The 16,589-nt window shown below is 44.0% G+C and overlaps 1 protein-coding gene across 1 annotated transcript in view; it reads left to right on the top strand.

Moving 5' to 3' along the window:
* The window catches only part of ECEL1 (endothelin converting enzyme like 1), a 134,115-nt gene extending 124,892 nt beyond the window's left edge, over nucleotides 1-9,223 (top strand). Inside the window, exons 15-18 of the mRNA XM_083177476.1 lie at nucleotides 2,920-2,985; nucleotides 3,319-3,414; nucleotides 3,948-4,024; nucleotides 4,846-9,223. Coding sequence (XP_083033602.1) covers nucleotides 2,920-2,985; nucleotides 3,319-3,414; nucleotides 3,948-4,024; nucleotides 4,846-4,945 — 339 coding nt within the window. The 3' untranslated portion in view covers nucleotides 4,946-9,223. The remainder of the gene's footprint in view (nucleotides 1-2,919; nucleotides 2,986-3,318; nucleotides 3,415-3,947; nucleotides 4,025-4,845) is intronic.
* Nucleotides 9,224-16,589: the final 7,366 nt, after the last annotated feature.

The following is a 16,589-nucleotide window of genomic DNA, read 5'->3' as shown; positions in this document are numbered from 1 at the left end:
GGCATTACAGTGTGTGACATAATGTATAATACGCATTATGGTGTGTAGCATAATGTGATGGGCATTAAAGTGAGTGGCATAATGTGTAAGGGGCATTATGGTCAGCGGCATAATGTGTATTTGGCACTACAGTGTACAAAATAATGTGTAATGGACATTAGGGTATGTGGCATAATGTGTAATATGCATTATGGTGTGTGGTTTAATGTGATGGACATTACGGTGAGGGGCATTATGGTCTGCAGCATAATTTGTAATGCGCAATATGGTGTACAACATGTATAATGGACATTACAGTGTGTGGCATAATGTTTAAGGGGTGTTACGGTCTATCTGGTGCAGTGTGTATAAGTGATACTGCTGTGTGGTGTAATGTAAATTACGGACATTACTATGTGGTGTAATGTGAATTGGTACTATTATGTGGCCATGCCCCTTCCCATGAAGCCATGCACCTAAACTTTTGGTGCACCGGCCTAGGGCGTGCACTATGCCTATTTGTGTATGTGAGGGTGGAGGGGAGGGGGTTCCAATTCCCCTTCTGGTACGAGGCACCAGAATGTCTAGTTATGGCATTGTTGCACATGGCCATTGCAGCCAGGGAATGGAAAGAACATGGGCTGCGCCAGACAGTTAAGGCCCTTCTCCCACCCTGCACCCCCCTCTCACTCTCAGTGCTCTCCCAGTACTAGATAGTCTAAGGCAGTGGTCAGGGAACTCGGTCCTCATTACCCCACGCAGTGCATGTTTTGAAGGTCTCCTCACAGAATCACAAGTGAAATAATTAACTCCACCTGCGGACCTTATAAAATGAGTCTGTGAGTAATTAGTACACCTGTGCACCTGATGGGTTACCAGCAAAACATGCACTGTGTGGGGTAATGAGGACCAAGTTCCCTGACCACTTGTCACTTTTGTGTTATAAGGGGTATATGGGGTGGTACACTACACTTTAGGACACACCCCCTTTTCCAGAGTACACGCGCCTTTGGCGTGTGCATAATTACGGCCTTAACTTTTACATACCCCCACTTCATTATTTCCACTTCCACCACTGCACATATCAGACTCCGCCCCTCAACAGACCCCGCCCCCATTAGGGCTGGTTCCAGAAATTTCCCAGGCTGGTTTTCCATCCCAATCCGCCCCTGGCTTCAGCTTCACCTCATATGCATTGTAGCTGACAGTGGTGGGGCTTCCTCCTCCAGTCCTGGTGGCCTCCTCCATCTCCAGGGCCATTTTATGCTTCAACTGGCGTTTTATATTGTTGAAGCGCTTCTTCACATTGCGCACCAGGCGCTTGTGATTACTCACAGCGTTCACCGCCTGGGTGATGTCCTTCCATATAGCGCGCTTGCGCTGGGCAGTGGTTTTGTAGTTGCTTTTGCCAAGCAGCCTCTCGTACACTGGCATGATAGCCCTCACAAGTGCCACATTTTCCTCATAGGAAAACCTGACCATGCGGCCACTTTTGGTGCGACCAGCTACCACCTCCTCCTCCTCATTTTCTGCACCAGCCATGTCACCCTCCTCCTCCTCCATGGCAGTGTCTTCCTCCTCCTCACCAGCATCTTCCTCCACCTCTGACATGTGGCCCTCCTGCAGCTGGTGTGGGGTATGGTCTAGGGCTTGGCTGTAGGATGGGGATGCCAGCGGATCCTCCACCTCCTCCTGCTGGGGCTGGACTGCCAGGGTCTGAGCTGAGGCTGGCCTTGCTGTGGCCATGCTGCCTGCCACACTGCTGCCTCTCCCACTTGTCTGGCTGCTGCCAGTGCTCCCTCTGCCAGTGCTCCCTCTGCCAGTGCTCCCTCTGCCACTGGTTCCTCTGCCAGTGCTCCCTCTGCCACTGGTTCCTCTGCCACCAACTCCTCTTCCTGCACAAACGCTTCCACTGCTCCTCTCCATGCTCCTTACTTCCTATCAAAGAGTGAAATGGCGCCAATGCCCCTTTATATAGGGGGTGTGATGCATAATGGAGGGGACATAGGTGGGCCAATAGGTTTGGGGGTTCTTAGTCATGCGGAGACAGGTTTGTAAATCGCACTCCGGTTGGTCCAAAACTCGCACATGACCAGCGGAAGAAATTACGCGTTTTTCGGACTAAAAATCGCACTTTTTTCATACTAAAAATCGCACTTTTTTATGACTAAAATTCGCCGCAAATCGCAACTCTTCGCACTTTTCAGCCTCAAATGCGCATCACATTAAATAATCGAATTTGGACTGAAAAGTGCGAGTTAGAAAAATGCGATTTGCGGCGATATAGTGTGCGAATTAAACATGCGCATTTAGCGCATAGCATAGAATGTCACCCGTTACCTCAAACCAAATTTGATCCTTATTTCTTTGTAAGGATTTCAATATGCCTATCCCAAGAATGTTTAAATTGCTCTACTGTATTTGCCTTTACCACCTCCTAATAAGAATAGATATACTCTTTTATGTGCTGACCTGCATATCATCCTTTGGAAAATGCGCAGTTACTGATCCTCGACAGTACGATATTCAATTATCGGCAGAAAATCATCCGGTGTATTTTTCTAATGTTTGTACGGCCTGGGGCTGTTTTGGGGGATTTCGCTTTGCCTGCTGGTGGCAGGAAAAACAAAATCCCTGATAAGCCTTTGCATGCGTCAGCTTATCGGGGCTAACAGAATATCCCTGCACAAAGCAATTACCCCCGATCATTGATTGGAGTTACAGTAATTGATTATTGTGGCAAAGCCCTGTCACAACACCATTTTGCCAGCTTGGTTGTAATTGTAAATACAGCTGAATGCATTTGACCTTCTCGCATACATGTATGTGTGTGTTCTGAGCATAAACAGAGCAAATTTATGCAAAATACATTACACTAACTGGTTATAGAGAACCTTTCTTATCCATAGATATATCACTGATAGTCTACTCTCTTTTCAGGTGAATGGAAGATTAACTTTGGGAGAAAATATTGCAGACATGGGTGGCCTAAAGCTGGCTTATTATGTAAGTATCCGCACAGTGTCAATAATTTTCAGTCTATCTACCAACATTAGCATGTCTTTCTCATGAAGTGTATTTTCATTTTTAATAGAATTTGGTATCCATGGGTATATAAACATTAATTATAATGTACTATAGTGAACTCAGATTGGACAGACACTTTGGATCTTCGAGGGTTTATAATAAATAGACAATAACCTCATTGGGTCATTTACACCGCACAGGAGATCAGTTATAACTTATAGTTTGAACTTGATGGGCTAATGTCTTTTTTTCAGTCTCACAATCTTTGTTACAAGTTATACTTCCTGTGATATTGCTGTGTACATTTTCCAGGCATACCAGAAGTGGGTGAGAGAAAATGGCCCGGAACGCCCACTACCTCGTCTGAAATATACACATGATCAGCTATTCTTCATTGCATTTGCACAGGTCAGAAACTATAAAAGCTTTATTTTATTCAGAATAGAAAACCTTTTTGGTGGTGACATAAATGTCTTGTGAGAAGTGGAGCGTGACCTAATTGTGGCTGTGAGAAAGCAGGGTGTGACATCACAGTGGTTGTGAGAAAAAGTGACATGACTTCATTGTAGTTGTGGGAAATAAGGGCATGACATAATTGAAATATGGGAAAGCAGGGTGTGACATCACGGTGGCTATGAGAAAGTGGGACATGAAATCATTTTGGCTGTGGGAAAGCATTGAGTGACATCACTATCGCTGTGAGAAGTGTGCCGTAACATCAATGTGGTGTGACATCATTGTGGCTATGAGATATGCGATGTGACATCACTGTGGCTAGTAGAAGCGAAACATATCACTATAGCTGTGGGAAAGCGGTATATGATATCACTGTTGCTATATGTGGGATGATGAAATATGAATTTAGTACATTCTTAAAATCCACTCTTCAAAACACATTACTGTACAAAATAAATACCATTCTCTTTCTCCTCATTATTTAGAACTGGTGTATAAAGAGAAGATCCCAATCTATATACCTGCAGGTCCTGACTGACAAACATGCTCCAGAACATTACCGGTATGATTAATAAAAAAATATGCTAATTGTATTAAAGAATCAAAAAGATTGATTTGACTTCTTCCATCTTTTGGTATCCGACTGTGTATGTCACTAAAGCTGGACACACATATATACTGTACAATCCATGGCCTGATAACCCAATATAGATTCTGTAGGTTTGTACACTGTACCATTGCAGCAGTGTTAACTGATATACATTTTATAATGCTCCTGCAATGGCCAGGACTGCGAGGTCGCATCTTATTGTATGTACTGTTTAATATATGTCAGGCCATCATTCCAAACCCATACAGGCTTGTACACACTGGGCTACTGTAATTTGGCACAGTGCATACATGGCTATGAGAAGCCGGACAGGAGAACAAGCTGGCGACACACTGCTCTGCTGATCGGGATCATTCACCCAATCAGCAGAGTGATCACACCAGTGTGTGCCCCTCTTTAGTTGTAGAAATTTGCTTTGATTCAGGCATCATGTTATCGCAGAAATGTTATTGCTGCATTGTCATCACTAAGCGGTACAGCTGTGGCTCTTCGGACACACACCAAGTATTGCTGATTTATGTTTAAGGAACTAGATACATTTCCACATCTTATGGATTAGTAAATATAAGTTGTAGGGGAAAGATTGGCCCTCATTTATTATGCTCTTCCTCTTGCACTTCCACTGTGATTTTTTTAATTCAGGGGTATATCAGGTTTCTAGGGTTAAATGAGTTTGAGGTAATTGGCCATCTCACTAACATCATGGACAGTTTGAACTGTAGTGGTGTCTTTTATATTTCTTGTTCTCATCTTTCTCTTTGCCCCTCTCTTAGGGTTATGGGCAGCGTCTCTCAGTTTGAAGAGTTTGGGAGAGTATTTCACTGCCCCAGGAATTCTCCTATGAACCCAGCCCAGAAGTGCTCTGTGTGGTGATATACAGTAGGGAACAATGCTGGAACTCCTGGAGCTCCACATACCACAGCACAATACTCTGTACGTATACATCAGGAGAAGAATGTCTGCGTGTGCCTTCTACACTCATAGACCTTTTGTAACTGAGCCTTTTACACCCGCTGTGAATGGGTTACTGAGTCCTTGAACAGAATGTTGTGTCCTGAGCTCTTGACACCCACCCAGGAAATGTCTTGTAAAGATCTTTACATCCCCCCATGAATGAGATCCAGAGGCGCTCACACCATGGATACGCTACAGAACCTGCTGATCATAAAGAAAAGGAGTTCATTGGTCAAACGACCACATAGAATGAGCCACTTAGCCTTCAAAATCATTAAACCATAAGTTATCGGGTCTGTTAGGCCAGCAGGAGATACTGCAGGTTATTGGACTATCTGGACCCACAAAGAGTGGATTACATGAGCCTCTCACATCCACAGAAGAGTGATTAAGCCCACTGTCAGCCATACAAGATGGATTTATGGGCCCTAGACTGTATCAGTTGATTGATAGAAACAAATTGTTGTTTAATATGACCTTTAGACACACGAAAGACTACTGAGCCCCTGTCATCCACGTTGGATGGGTTGCTAAAGCCTTCATATTTATAGAGGATATGTTATTGAGCGCCTTATACTCACAGGGAATGGATGACGTCACCTCTTCCATTCTCAAAAAAGTTATTTACACCCAGAGACTCCAGGGTAACAAACCTTTCATATTGACAAAGAATAGATAACAGAGCTCTTCACACCCACAGATAGATAATGGGTAACTGAGTTTAAATATACACTGAAAATATGGCGTGGTTCTTACCCACAAAATATGGGTAACCTTTATCTAAATCAGGGATGGGAAACCTTCGGCCCTCCAGCTGTTGTTGAACTACACATCCCAGGATACCCTGCTGCAATTTTGCTAGGTGGCCATGCTAAAACTGTTGCAGGGCATGCTGGGATATGTAGTTCAACAACATCTGGAGGGCAGAAGGTTCCCCATCCCTAATCTAAATGATAGCTACTGGGATGTTCTGGGCTGAAAGCCATTCACCCCTGTATCATCTGGCTAAGGGACAAATCTAGAACAGATTATTTTGTTGTTTGAGCTTCCTTTATTTTACTTTGATGAAAGTGAATTGTGCCAAATACATGTTGTCGTGTCCTCCTGTGATTTCTGTACGGCAGAGGCAAAACAGCACTGAGAAAATGCCCCAGAGTAGTATCGGTTTCTAAATAAAGCAGATTGCATTTTTATCATGATATACTTGAGTTATTAGTCACATTCCAGCACATATCTTCTGAAATCAGTATCATTGCTTTCACACCATTACTTTTCTTTAGATTGTATTGTGACAATGGGCCTGATTCAGAGGTGGGTGCATCATCAATATTTGTAAGAGTTGCGCTGCACGTGTGCTACAATGGTCTTGCGGCATCGCTTGTACTGTAGACTTGTGCATATTGCAACCATTTGAGGCTAAATAAAAGGTGCACAATAACCTGGGTGTATCTTGTTAGAGTTGCATCTTTGCACACATATTACTAAAAAACAAATCCTGCTGCTGTATGACCTGCGTACATCACTGACCCATGCATGCTACCTACATCACTGACCCATGGCCTACTGTGTCTTACGATTGACTCCTTATCCAATTGCCAAATCATGTGATCATTTAATTGCCTTTACTCACTGTACACTAAATCATTATTTTGCAACTACATCTCATTTTCTATAAAATGATTCCATTAAATTGTTTACCTAATAAAAAATTGTTGCAATAAAACATTTATACTCTATTTCCAATAGTTACCAACCTATCAAAATGACAGACAAGATAAAAGTAACACTGGTATTTTGGGAATGTTATTTGGATATCATTCCACTCAGCATTAGCCTTTTGAGCTGCACTTGTTGGTTTATGCATACTTTTTCCTGAAATTCTATTTAATGTCAGCACTAAAGGATGTGCACAGTCGAACGGAGCAACACTTGAATTGCTACATTGGGCGCCATCTAATGGGCACTAGTGTTCAAAACACTGGAATTTCCGACAGGGGTGACGAGCAGTGTTAGTCATTCTTGCCGGCATTAAGGAGGACTGTCACTGCTCCACCTGAGAATTGTTGCTCAGTAAGATTTACTTGACAAAAAGGCAATGACACATTTCATTGGCTTGTTTATGTTTTCTATCACATTTCATTTCATATGTGCTCATGGGAAACCTTTTTTTTTTTAAATGCATGTAGCCATTGTGCCTTATAACCAATGCAGAATAAACCCCATTTCAGTGTATACTCTATATCTCAGATCCCCCCCCCCCCCCCCCCAAGTACATAACAGCTACGTAATGGGGGTAAGGTGCAATCAGGGATATTGCTAGACTCTTCAGGGAGTTAGGGAGATTGCTGCTATATCAGGGAGTCTCCATGACATTCAGGGAGAGTTGGTAAGTATGGCATTAGCCTTTCATTATATAGGATTAAGTATTCTAGCTATAAGAGGTTTGCATAGTAAGGTTGCTCAATAGTAATTGCCTCATGGATGGGGCTTGGCCTCATAGTTTGAACTCTTATTTTTCAGCAATCAGGGGGTCCAGGAGGTGCGGGCTGCTCCCGGGAGTACTGTTACTGCAGGGCTGGTTAGTGATGGACATCGATGGTTGCCCATCGATGGTACCATTGATAGATAACCTTGATGTTGTGAAACCATCTGTAAGGCAACCATCAATGTTTTCACCCACCAATTTTCACTCCTACTTTATAATTTAGTAGGCTGTGGACCAATGAGAGCCCCGGGGAAGGGCATCATGGGAGTGTTGAGGGTAGAGCTAAGCTCCATGTCCCAGCCACTTGTAAAAAAAAAATTTAAAATATTAGTTTCTTGTGCATCATCGATGGTGGAACACCATCTGGTTCTCCCTCATCCATAGCAAAAGTATTTAAATTAGTCAGAGACTATCGATGATTTGAATCATTGATTGTCAATGGCCATACCTAGTGATGGCTTCTATAAAGGAGCTGGGTGCTGCACATAATGTTACAGCCACAGAGCAAGAGCCGGCACTTTGGTGAAACCCTTGTGATGCCACTGTTGTGCCTATTCATACTTTACCAGCTGCACAGTGCATACCCTCCAATATGATTCATTCCATTAGGTACACAATGCTCTGCTCCTGGACTTCCCCCTTAATGTATGATTGTCATCATCTGTGTTGAACTAGTTCATTGATAAGATAGATGTTTCAAAACAGGTGATGGCAATTATACATTAAGGGGGAAGTGCAGGAGCAGAGCATTCTGTCCCTCCTGGAGAGGGTCATGTTGGGAGATATGCATATGTTATGCTCCTTCATCCTTATCATCATCATCATCGCCACCACTAAAGCTTATTGGTACTACATTGTATTTGTAATGCAATTCTCACACTCTTCCCACACTCTGTATCAGATTTAGGATTATTTATAAATGAATTAAGCTGGCCATACATCAGAAAGATATTGTACCCAATCATACAATCTCAATTGATTGTAAGATGGATTGTATGCAGATTGTGTGCACATCTTGTGTACACAATCATACAATCCATCATAAGATGGATTGTATGACTGATTGTATGATGGATTGTATGCAGATTGTATGCACATCTTGTGTACAAAATCATGCAGCAGATGGATTGTATGACTGATTGTATGATGGATTGTGTGTAGATTGTGTGTCCAAAAATCACTAAGGACTGCTGGGGATTTCAAGGGAAATTGTACACAATCATGAGTGCAATCGATCTTAAGATCGATCTTTCTGATGTATGGCCAGCTTTACTGTTCAGAAGAAGCAGCAAAGTGATTGTAGTCCATGTTTGTGCACATGGATTATGGACCAAGATCCCTTTTAGTATAGGGTGTAGACATTGCTGTAAATCATGTGTGAAAATATTAGAGCCAGCAGATCAAACCAGAATGGAAGATTGTTCAACCATATTATATTACAAAATAACCTGCAAGAAGGGTTTCATGGCTAAGTGATCTCCCCCATTTAAATGGCCAGACTGGAATGCATGTGTACTGTATATCTGCAGCTAAAACTAGCAGACTGTGGAGCCGTACTATTGGTGTCACACTGTGTACAATAAAGTATTTCGTAGCTACTGCTTTGTTACGATTTAGGGGACTTACTGGCATCTGCAGCCCAGGGTGCATGATTGTATAATCCCACATTTTGTGTCCATTGAAATTATTGAATAAAGTTATTATTTTTTTAACCTGGTACTTTGAATGTGTTCCACGTCCTCACCACACCATCAAATGGAATCCTATAGATTGCAGCAAAGGCACGTATAAACCTTTATCAGCTCCGAGTATTAGAACCCAGTGCTAAATAGGCTTCTTGAAGGGGGCTGCAGGCTTAAATGCATTGATCAATTCATGAACTAAATCTCCACTATTTATTAATATCAGTTAATTTAGTGAGTGCAGAGCCCCCTACAATTTATGTTTAAACAATGTGGTCACAAGCCATAGGGCACCCCAAAACTAGGAAAGGTGAGTGCCGATGTTTAGTGTATATTGTTTATTAGATTCATTTTTTTACATTAGACTTATTGTGGTCACATTCTCTCATACACCCTGTTTTAACCTATACTTCATAGCTTATGTTGACCATTTCCCTAGATGATTAGTGACAGGTGTGTTGGTAACTGCTACAATATTGTATACAATAATTGTAATATGTATGGGCACCCTTATGTGGTCACCTAAGTTTACCACACCATATACCCCTTATACAAATCATGCAACACAATAGTAACCCCCTTATATTGTACTTGCCTCTTACACATTCTGCCACATGGAATTAACCAAAATTCACACCAACTGAGCCAGAGCCGGCCTTATCCAATTTTATGCCCTTGGCAAGATTTTTGATGGCGCCCCCTAGCAGATGATACCACCACCAAATATTCAACGGACCCCCCCCCCCCTCCCCTTCCCCCCGCACTTGCTGTTTCCACCTCGAGGTGGAAACGGCGAGTGGGGCTGTGAAAACGGCGAGGCTCACCACTATATGCAGTGGGCTCGCTGCATTTTCAACGAGCCTTGCCGTTCTGGGGAAACCTCACCGCACCTCTGACGGGTGGAAGTTACAGAAGTGGCTGCAGTGCCAGGGCCCCAGGCATAGGCAAATCTAGAAATATGGTAATGGGTGGTCCAAGATACAAATACTCAAGCAAGTTGGACCCTTGCGTGGCAAAAAGGGGCGTGGTATTACACATTAGACCACACCGTAATACTCATTACACATAATATCACACACTGTAATGCCTATTACACATAATATCACACACCGTAATATCCATTACACATTATACCAAACACTGTAATGCCCATTATACATAATTAAACACTGTAATGCTTATTGCATATTATGCCACACACCGTAATGCCCATTACACATAATATCACACACAGTAATGCCTATTACACATAATATCACACGCCGTAATGCCCATTACACATAATGCCACACACTGTAATGCCCATTACACATAATGCCACAAACTGTAATGCCCATTACACATAATATCACACACCGTAATGCCTATTACACATAATATAACACGCAGTAATGCCCATTACAAATTATGACACACACTGTAATGCCCATTACACATTATACGACACACCGTAATGCCTATTACACCTACTATCACATGCCATAATGCCCACTACAATTATTCCACACACCGTAATGCCCATTACAAGTAATACCACACACCGTAATGCCCATTACACATTTTTATTTGGGTACAAGGTGTTACACACACACAAACACACATAAAGGTAAGAGGGGATCAGACATCAGGGAATTTGGGGTAGATGTGGTCACAGACACAGGTGAAGGGGTACAGGGTGGTCAAACACCAGGGATGAGGGAGGGTACAGGGATATCACACACACACACACAGGGAAAGCAGTGTATAGAAGGTCACACATACAATAGAAGGGGGTCACACACACAGAAGAGTTGATGGGTACAGCAATCCCTGGGCACTCACCAATCTGGGGGGGGGGGGGGGCTTCAGGGTGTCAGGGTGGCCAGTGGATCCAGGGACAGGGAGAAGGGGAGGACTGCTGCAGGAGGAATCCAGGCACTGCAGAGCGCATCCTGAGAGGCTCTGGCTCTGGAACGTACTGTACATGGGAGCTTCCAGTTCCTCCACGGTACGGCTGCGGGGGAAGGAGGTGTCGCTTGCCCCATGTTGCCTCTGATGGGCGAAGAGACAGGTTCTTGTTTACAGGGCTTAGTGCTCCTGCTGGGTATCGCTCGGTGCACTGCGCTCATCTGACAGACACTAGACACTAGTATTTGTACTACATTGTATTTGTAATGCAATTCTCACACTCTTCTCACACTCTGTATCAGATTTAGGATTGTACAAATTACAAATACAAGGCGGCGGCCATCTTTGGAGTGGCTGACGCGGACAGAGACTGCTGTGCTGCCGCAGTCTGTGTAGGAGGGGGCTGGTCATTAGGGGGTGCCTGTGCACCCCCATGTGCACGCCTATGCTGGCACCCCCGGCCCACCCCGCCCCTTAGATTTGCCCCCAGGAGCTGCTGCCCCTAGGCATAGGCTGCCGCCCTAGGCAATTGCCTAGTATGCCTATGCCTAGGGCCAGCTCTAGACTGAGCCAAAATTCACACTGACTGAGCCAAAATTCACACTATGGCACACGGATTGAGTCAAAATTCACGGTTTGCCACACAGATTAAGGCAAAATTCACATTTTGCCACATGTATTGAGCAAAAATAAACACTATACCAAATGGATTGAGCCAAAATTCACAATATGCTTCATAAACAGGGACATTGCGTGCCAAAGATGTGTATTAAAAATTTACACCACAATGCCCACATATTAAGCCACACACCACACCATAATTTCCATTATTTATTATGTCAAACACCATAATGCCTATTAAAAATTATGCTCCATAAGTGCTGCTTACCTACGTGCTCATTACCAGGGGTTCCATGCTCATTGCCAGAGGTTCCATGCTCGTTGCCATGTGGGTTAACATGCTCATTGCCAAGGGGGAATACATGCTCATGGTAATTGGGGAACAGTCGTTGCCGGGCAGAAGTGACAGCCATTGACAGCCAGGCAGAGCCCAGGGGGGCTGCCCGGCTGTATTCAGAGCTCTGCAGGTCCCGGCTATTTGAAATAATACCCCTTTTACACCAGAAAATGCAGGGACTTACACAGGAATATGGTCCCCAGATCATGCAGAGACATTCCGGGCTGGCCCCATTTACACCAGCCTAGTCCCTGCATTTTCTGATGTGAGGGGAGAGAAACCCCCCCCCCCCCCTTAACCGGCTATATCGTCTAACCGGCTATACCTTCGGAACCAACTGACCCATTTACATGAGACCAGTATCATATTGAATAACTTTTTAGTGGGCTTCAAATGATTTTAGTCCCATGAAACTAAGCCATTTGATTCCAGAGAAATCTGCCCTCGAAGGACATTAACAGCCATGAAATTACATTTCAGAAATAAGAAAATCGGTTTACCCGCAATATCTCTGGAACCAATTAACCCATATGAACCAGACTGGTATCAGATTGAAGGCCCAGCGATTTGGTTTCGAATGAGATCTTCTGTGATGCCGGGGGGGGGGGAACTGGCAGCCATCAGAACTGGGTGGGGGTCGGAATTAGCGGGTCCCATGTTATCCTATGGTGAAAATGTTCCAGCTTTGCCTGGCAGTATCTCAGGTTCCCGGAGGGCTAACGACACAGGACTGGGCTCATTGGAAAGCTCCATCAGGCCCATTGTTAATCGGGCCCTGGATGGCAGATGGGGCAGGAGGTGTCTCAGATCTGCAAGCGCTTGCAAAATCATTTGATGGTCGCTGACCATCAAATGATTTTGTCCCTGCACGCACGGCTGTGAATGGATGTTTATGCAAAAATCCATTTGCATGCCTGCGGGGATCGCGACGCGGCAGGCAGCCAACCAGAATAACCTCTTACAGTAGGTTCCTGTTCTTAGATGCTTAGAAAAGCAGCCCCAGTATAATTCGAATACTGAACAGTAGACAAGCTGGTCTTGCAAACACTTGTTTTGCTTTGGGGTTTTTTCTGCTTTGGTTTTTGGAAGGGTATTTGGCCACAATATTCAGATTTGGTCATACCCCATTAGTACGGTTATGCTATAGATCATGGGTCTTCAACCTGTGGCCCTCCAGATGTTGTGGAACTACATGTCCCAGCATGCCCTGACAGTTTTGGCATGCTCTTATAGGAAAAAATGTGGCAATGCATGTTGGAACATGTAGTTTCACAACATCTAGAGGGCCATAGTTTGAAGACCCATGCTATAGATGAATGATAGACAATGTCTAGGTCTACAGTCACTAGGTCTACCACTAATGGTCAACAGTGACTAGGTCAACACCGAAAATGTGTCAACATACCTTAGGTCGATAATGCTAAAATGTCGAAACAAGCTTATGGTCGACATGGCAAGATCGATGGTCAACAGGTAAACATTTTTGGTTTCTATGTAAGCTACGGGCACGGTGCCTCGCTGTAATAAGCAGACTATTATATTCCCACTATATGCCCACTTGGATAGTAAAGTATGAAAAACCACCTCATGAAAAACTCAGCAACATTTTGACTGTCGACCTTACAGATGTTGACCATAAGCTTGTGTCGACCTTTTGGAAGTGTCAACCTAAGGTATGTTGATCCTTTTTAGGTGTTGACCTAGTCCCTGTCGACTAATGACCTAGACATTGTCTATCCACTGACTGCATACTATTAGTACTGGGCCCCATGGTTGTCTTAGTGGCCCTAATAAGCATGGATTTACAGTCAATCATAGTGGGTCTCAGCTGAAGTCTGTTAAGTAGGGGACTGAATTCCTTAATAAATTTAGCTTGAAATAATAAATGTGCCTTTTATCTCAAAACCTCAGTGCAGTGAGTGCTAGGGCAACAATGTAAATATGATATAAATGAGTACTTTTAGTATATGGTACCACTGGTTCCACCAAGCCTTGACAATTATTACTTGTAGAACAACAGGTCCAGGTACCTATGGCTGTGAAATCATGCTGGTTACAGGACAAATAGTACTTCTATAGTAATATGCTACTGGCACACGGTATAAATGTATTCATTTAAAATAAAACCTAATTCAGTCCATTAGTGTCTTTGATCTTTATTGCACTTTTAACTTCTGTGGTTTTTATATCCTACTTATTCTTTTCATCCTTTTCCTTTCTGAAATAGTGTGTGAGATTTAATCGGATGAGAGATTCAGAAAGTGAGAGATTTGGGAAGAAGTCTCCAGTTTTTTTAAAGCGGCAATCAGTTACACTGCAAAATCAAACTAATGTTTCTGTGTAAAATGATTGCCGCTTTAAAAAATCTTCCCAAGTCTCTCACTTTCTGAATCTCTCATCCTATTAAATCTCACCCAGAGAGCTTTACAAGTCGGGTATGTGTATCTGAAATATTTTCCTGTATTAGCCACTAGATGGAGCTCTAAATCAGCTTCCAATTAAAATACCTATCCAAATATAATTTCATAAATATGAGAACAAAATGTCTATTATAAATGGCACTTCGGTCACTCACACAAAAGCTTTAATCATGTTATCTTGGTAAATGTGATCAAATATACCTGTATATGAATAATGAATTACTTTGACAAATATCATAGCATGGATTTGTAGGCAGAATGATGGACAGATAATGTGGGTGGTAACGGGAAGGTGGCAAGTAACACACAGGTGTATTGTGACTATTTTGTGGGTGCGTCACAGTCAGCGACTGCATCATTGTACGCAGTGATAATGGCCCCACTGTTTTAGTTCCAAGCGGATGGTGTGACTGATACGGCAAGTGACAGATTTGAGACGTTAGCAGTGACCATCTCTGTACATCAGTATATCTTCTCAATTCCGTGTATGTACAAAGACACAGTGGCAATGAAATGTGCTTTCACCTTTGAATCAGGCCCATTGAGAGAGATTGGGAATGCATACCGCAGACTTGAGGCTGATTCTGACTTGGACTTGTACCAGTTTGCATAGTGTAATATACATTAACTGTTGTGACCCTAAAACAGGCCTCCTGCATATTTGCTCAACTCTGACACTTATGGCCAGAGAAGCGGGACAGAGAAGAGAAGGTGCAAAGCAACATAGTCCAGAAAGGCCAGGGGCACATACTGTAACTGTAAACATATGAAGACCTAAGCATCGATGCATATACACCTACCAACTGCTGCAAATACAGTATACATTACTGACAATGGTCACCAGCAAACTTCCCAACTGTCCCGATTTTTGTGGAGTAGTACCATTTTATTGAGACTGTCCCACCTGCAGCAGCAGTGTCTGGCAGGTGGGGGGCAGTTGGGAGTCCCCCTGTCACTCACTGCTTTGTTAAGCAGAGCAGCGGTGAATAGACATGCACACAGCGTCTATTCACTGAAGACGGAGGGGCTGGAGGTATGTATCCATAGTGACAGCAAACAGGGGCGTGGCTCACAATCACGACATTGTCATGAAGCCATGCTTTTTTTTTTGCAGACACCATGCGCATACTTGCCTACTTTTGAAAACTAGTTTCAGGGAGATTATGGTTGGTAGTAGAATTTTGCAAAGCGCCCTATTGAGGGGGCGTGTCATGCTCCACCCAAAGGGCGTGTCTAGTTCCATATATGGAGAGATTGTGAAAAGAGACGGTGAATGTGGCACCTAGAAGCTTGGGTGTGTATTGCTACATCTGAGAGGAATCTTTGAAAATGACCTACTGTACTGTACAGATGGAGCCGGGCTCCCTCTTGCTGGCGAATCGCCAGAATGTCACCGCTGGTGATCCGCCAGCAGCCCGGCGTCCATCTGACTGAGACGCACGCGCGTCTCAGTTTCCGGGCGGCGGGGCGACGGGAACCCTGTCCGTCTCCGCTTCAGGGAGACGGACAAGGTTTGGGGGGGGTGCAGGGAGGCGGTGGGGACCCCGGGTGACCACCGACAAGCCGGCGGGGACCCGGGGGAAGCCGTCGGAAGGGGACGCACATGCATCTCGTGCGTGCGCGTCCCCTTTCGCAGATACAGGATGGCGGGTGGCGGGGGATGGCGGCTGGTGTCGCCTTCACCATCCCCTGCAAAGAAGAGACCCGCTCCATCTGTATATCCAAATGTAGACGAGCCCCAAAGCAGTTAGTAAGAGATACTATACTTGGTAAAGTGCTGGGAAACTGGGAAATGGTGCTGATGATTCAATGTAAATGTATCTATATCTCATTTCTTTTTATCCCAAAAATGTAACAGTGTAATGTGGGCTAGGTGAAATGAGGAAGATTGCTAGAGTAATGAGGGAGAGAGGGAGATTGCTGCTATTTCAGGGAGTCTACTGCAGAATGCAGGAGGGTAGGCAACTATGACCATGCGCCTTATTAAGAGCATGCACACAGGTGCATAAGAAGGTCCCACATCTCATTGGATATGGGAGTGTTGCAGACGTGTCACTGCAGAGCCATGGCTAATGCTAGTATCAATGACTGACACAATGGTGCACCAATGGTGGACTTCTAACAGGAGCGA

This window comes from Crinia signifera, chromosome 3, assembly GCF_055691185.1.
Source record: "Crinia signifera chromosome 3, ASM5569118v1, whole genome shotgun sequence".
NCBI lineage: Eukaryota > Metazoa > Chordata > Amphibia > Anura > Myobatrachidae > Crinia > Crinia signifera.
This window is presented reverse-complemented; position numbering and strand designations above follow the sequence as displayed.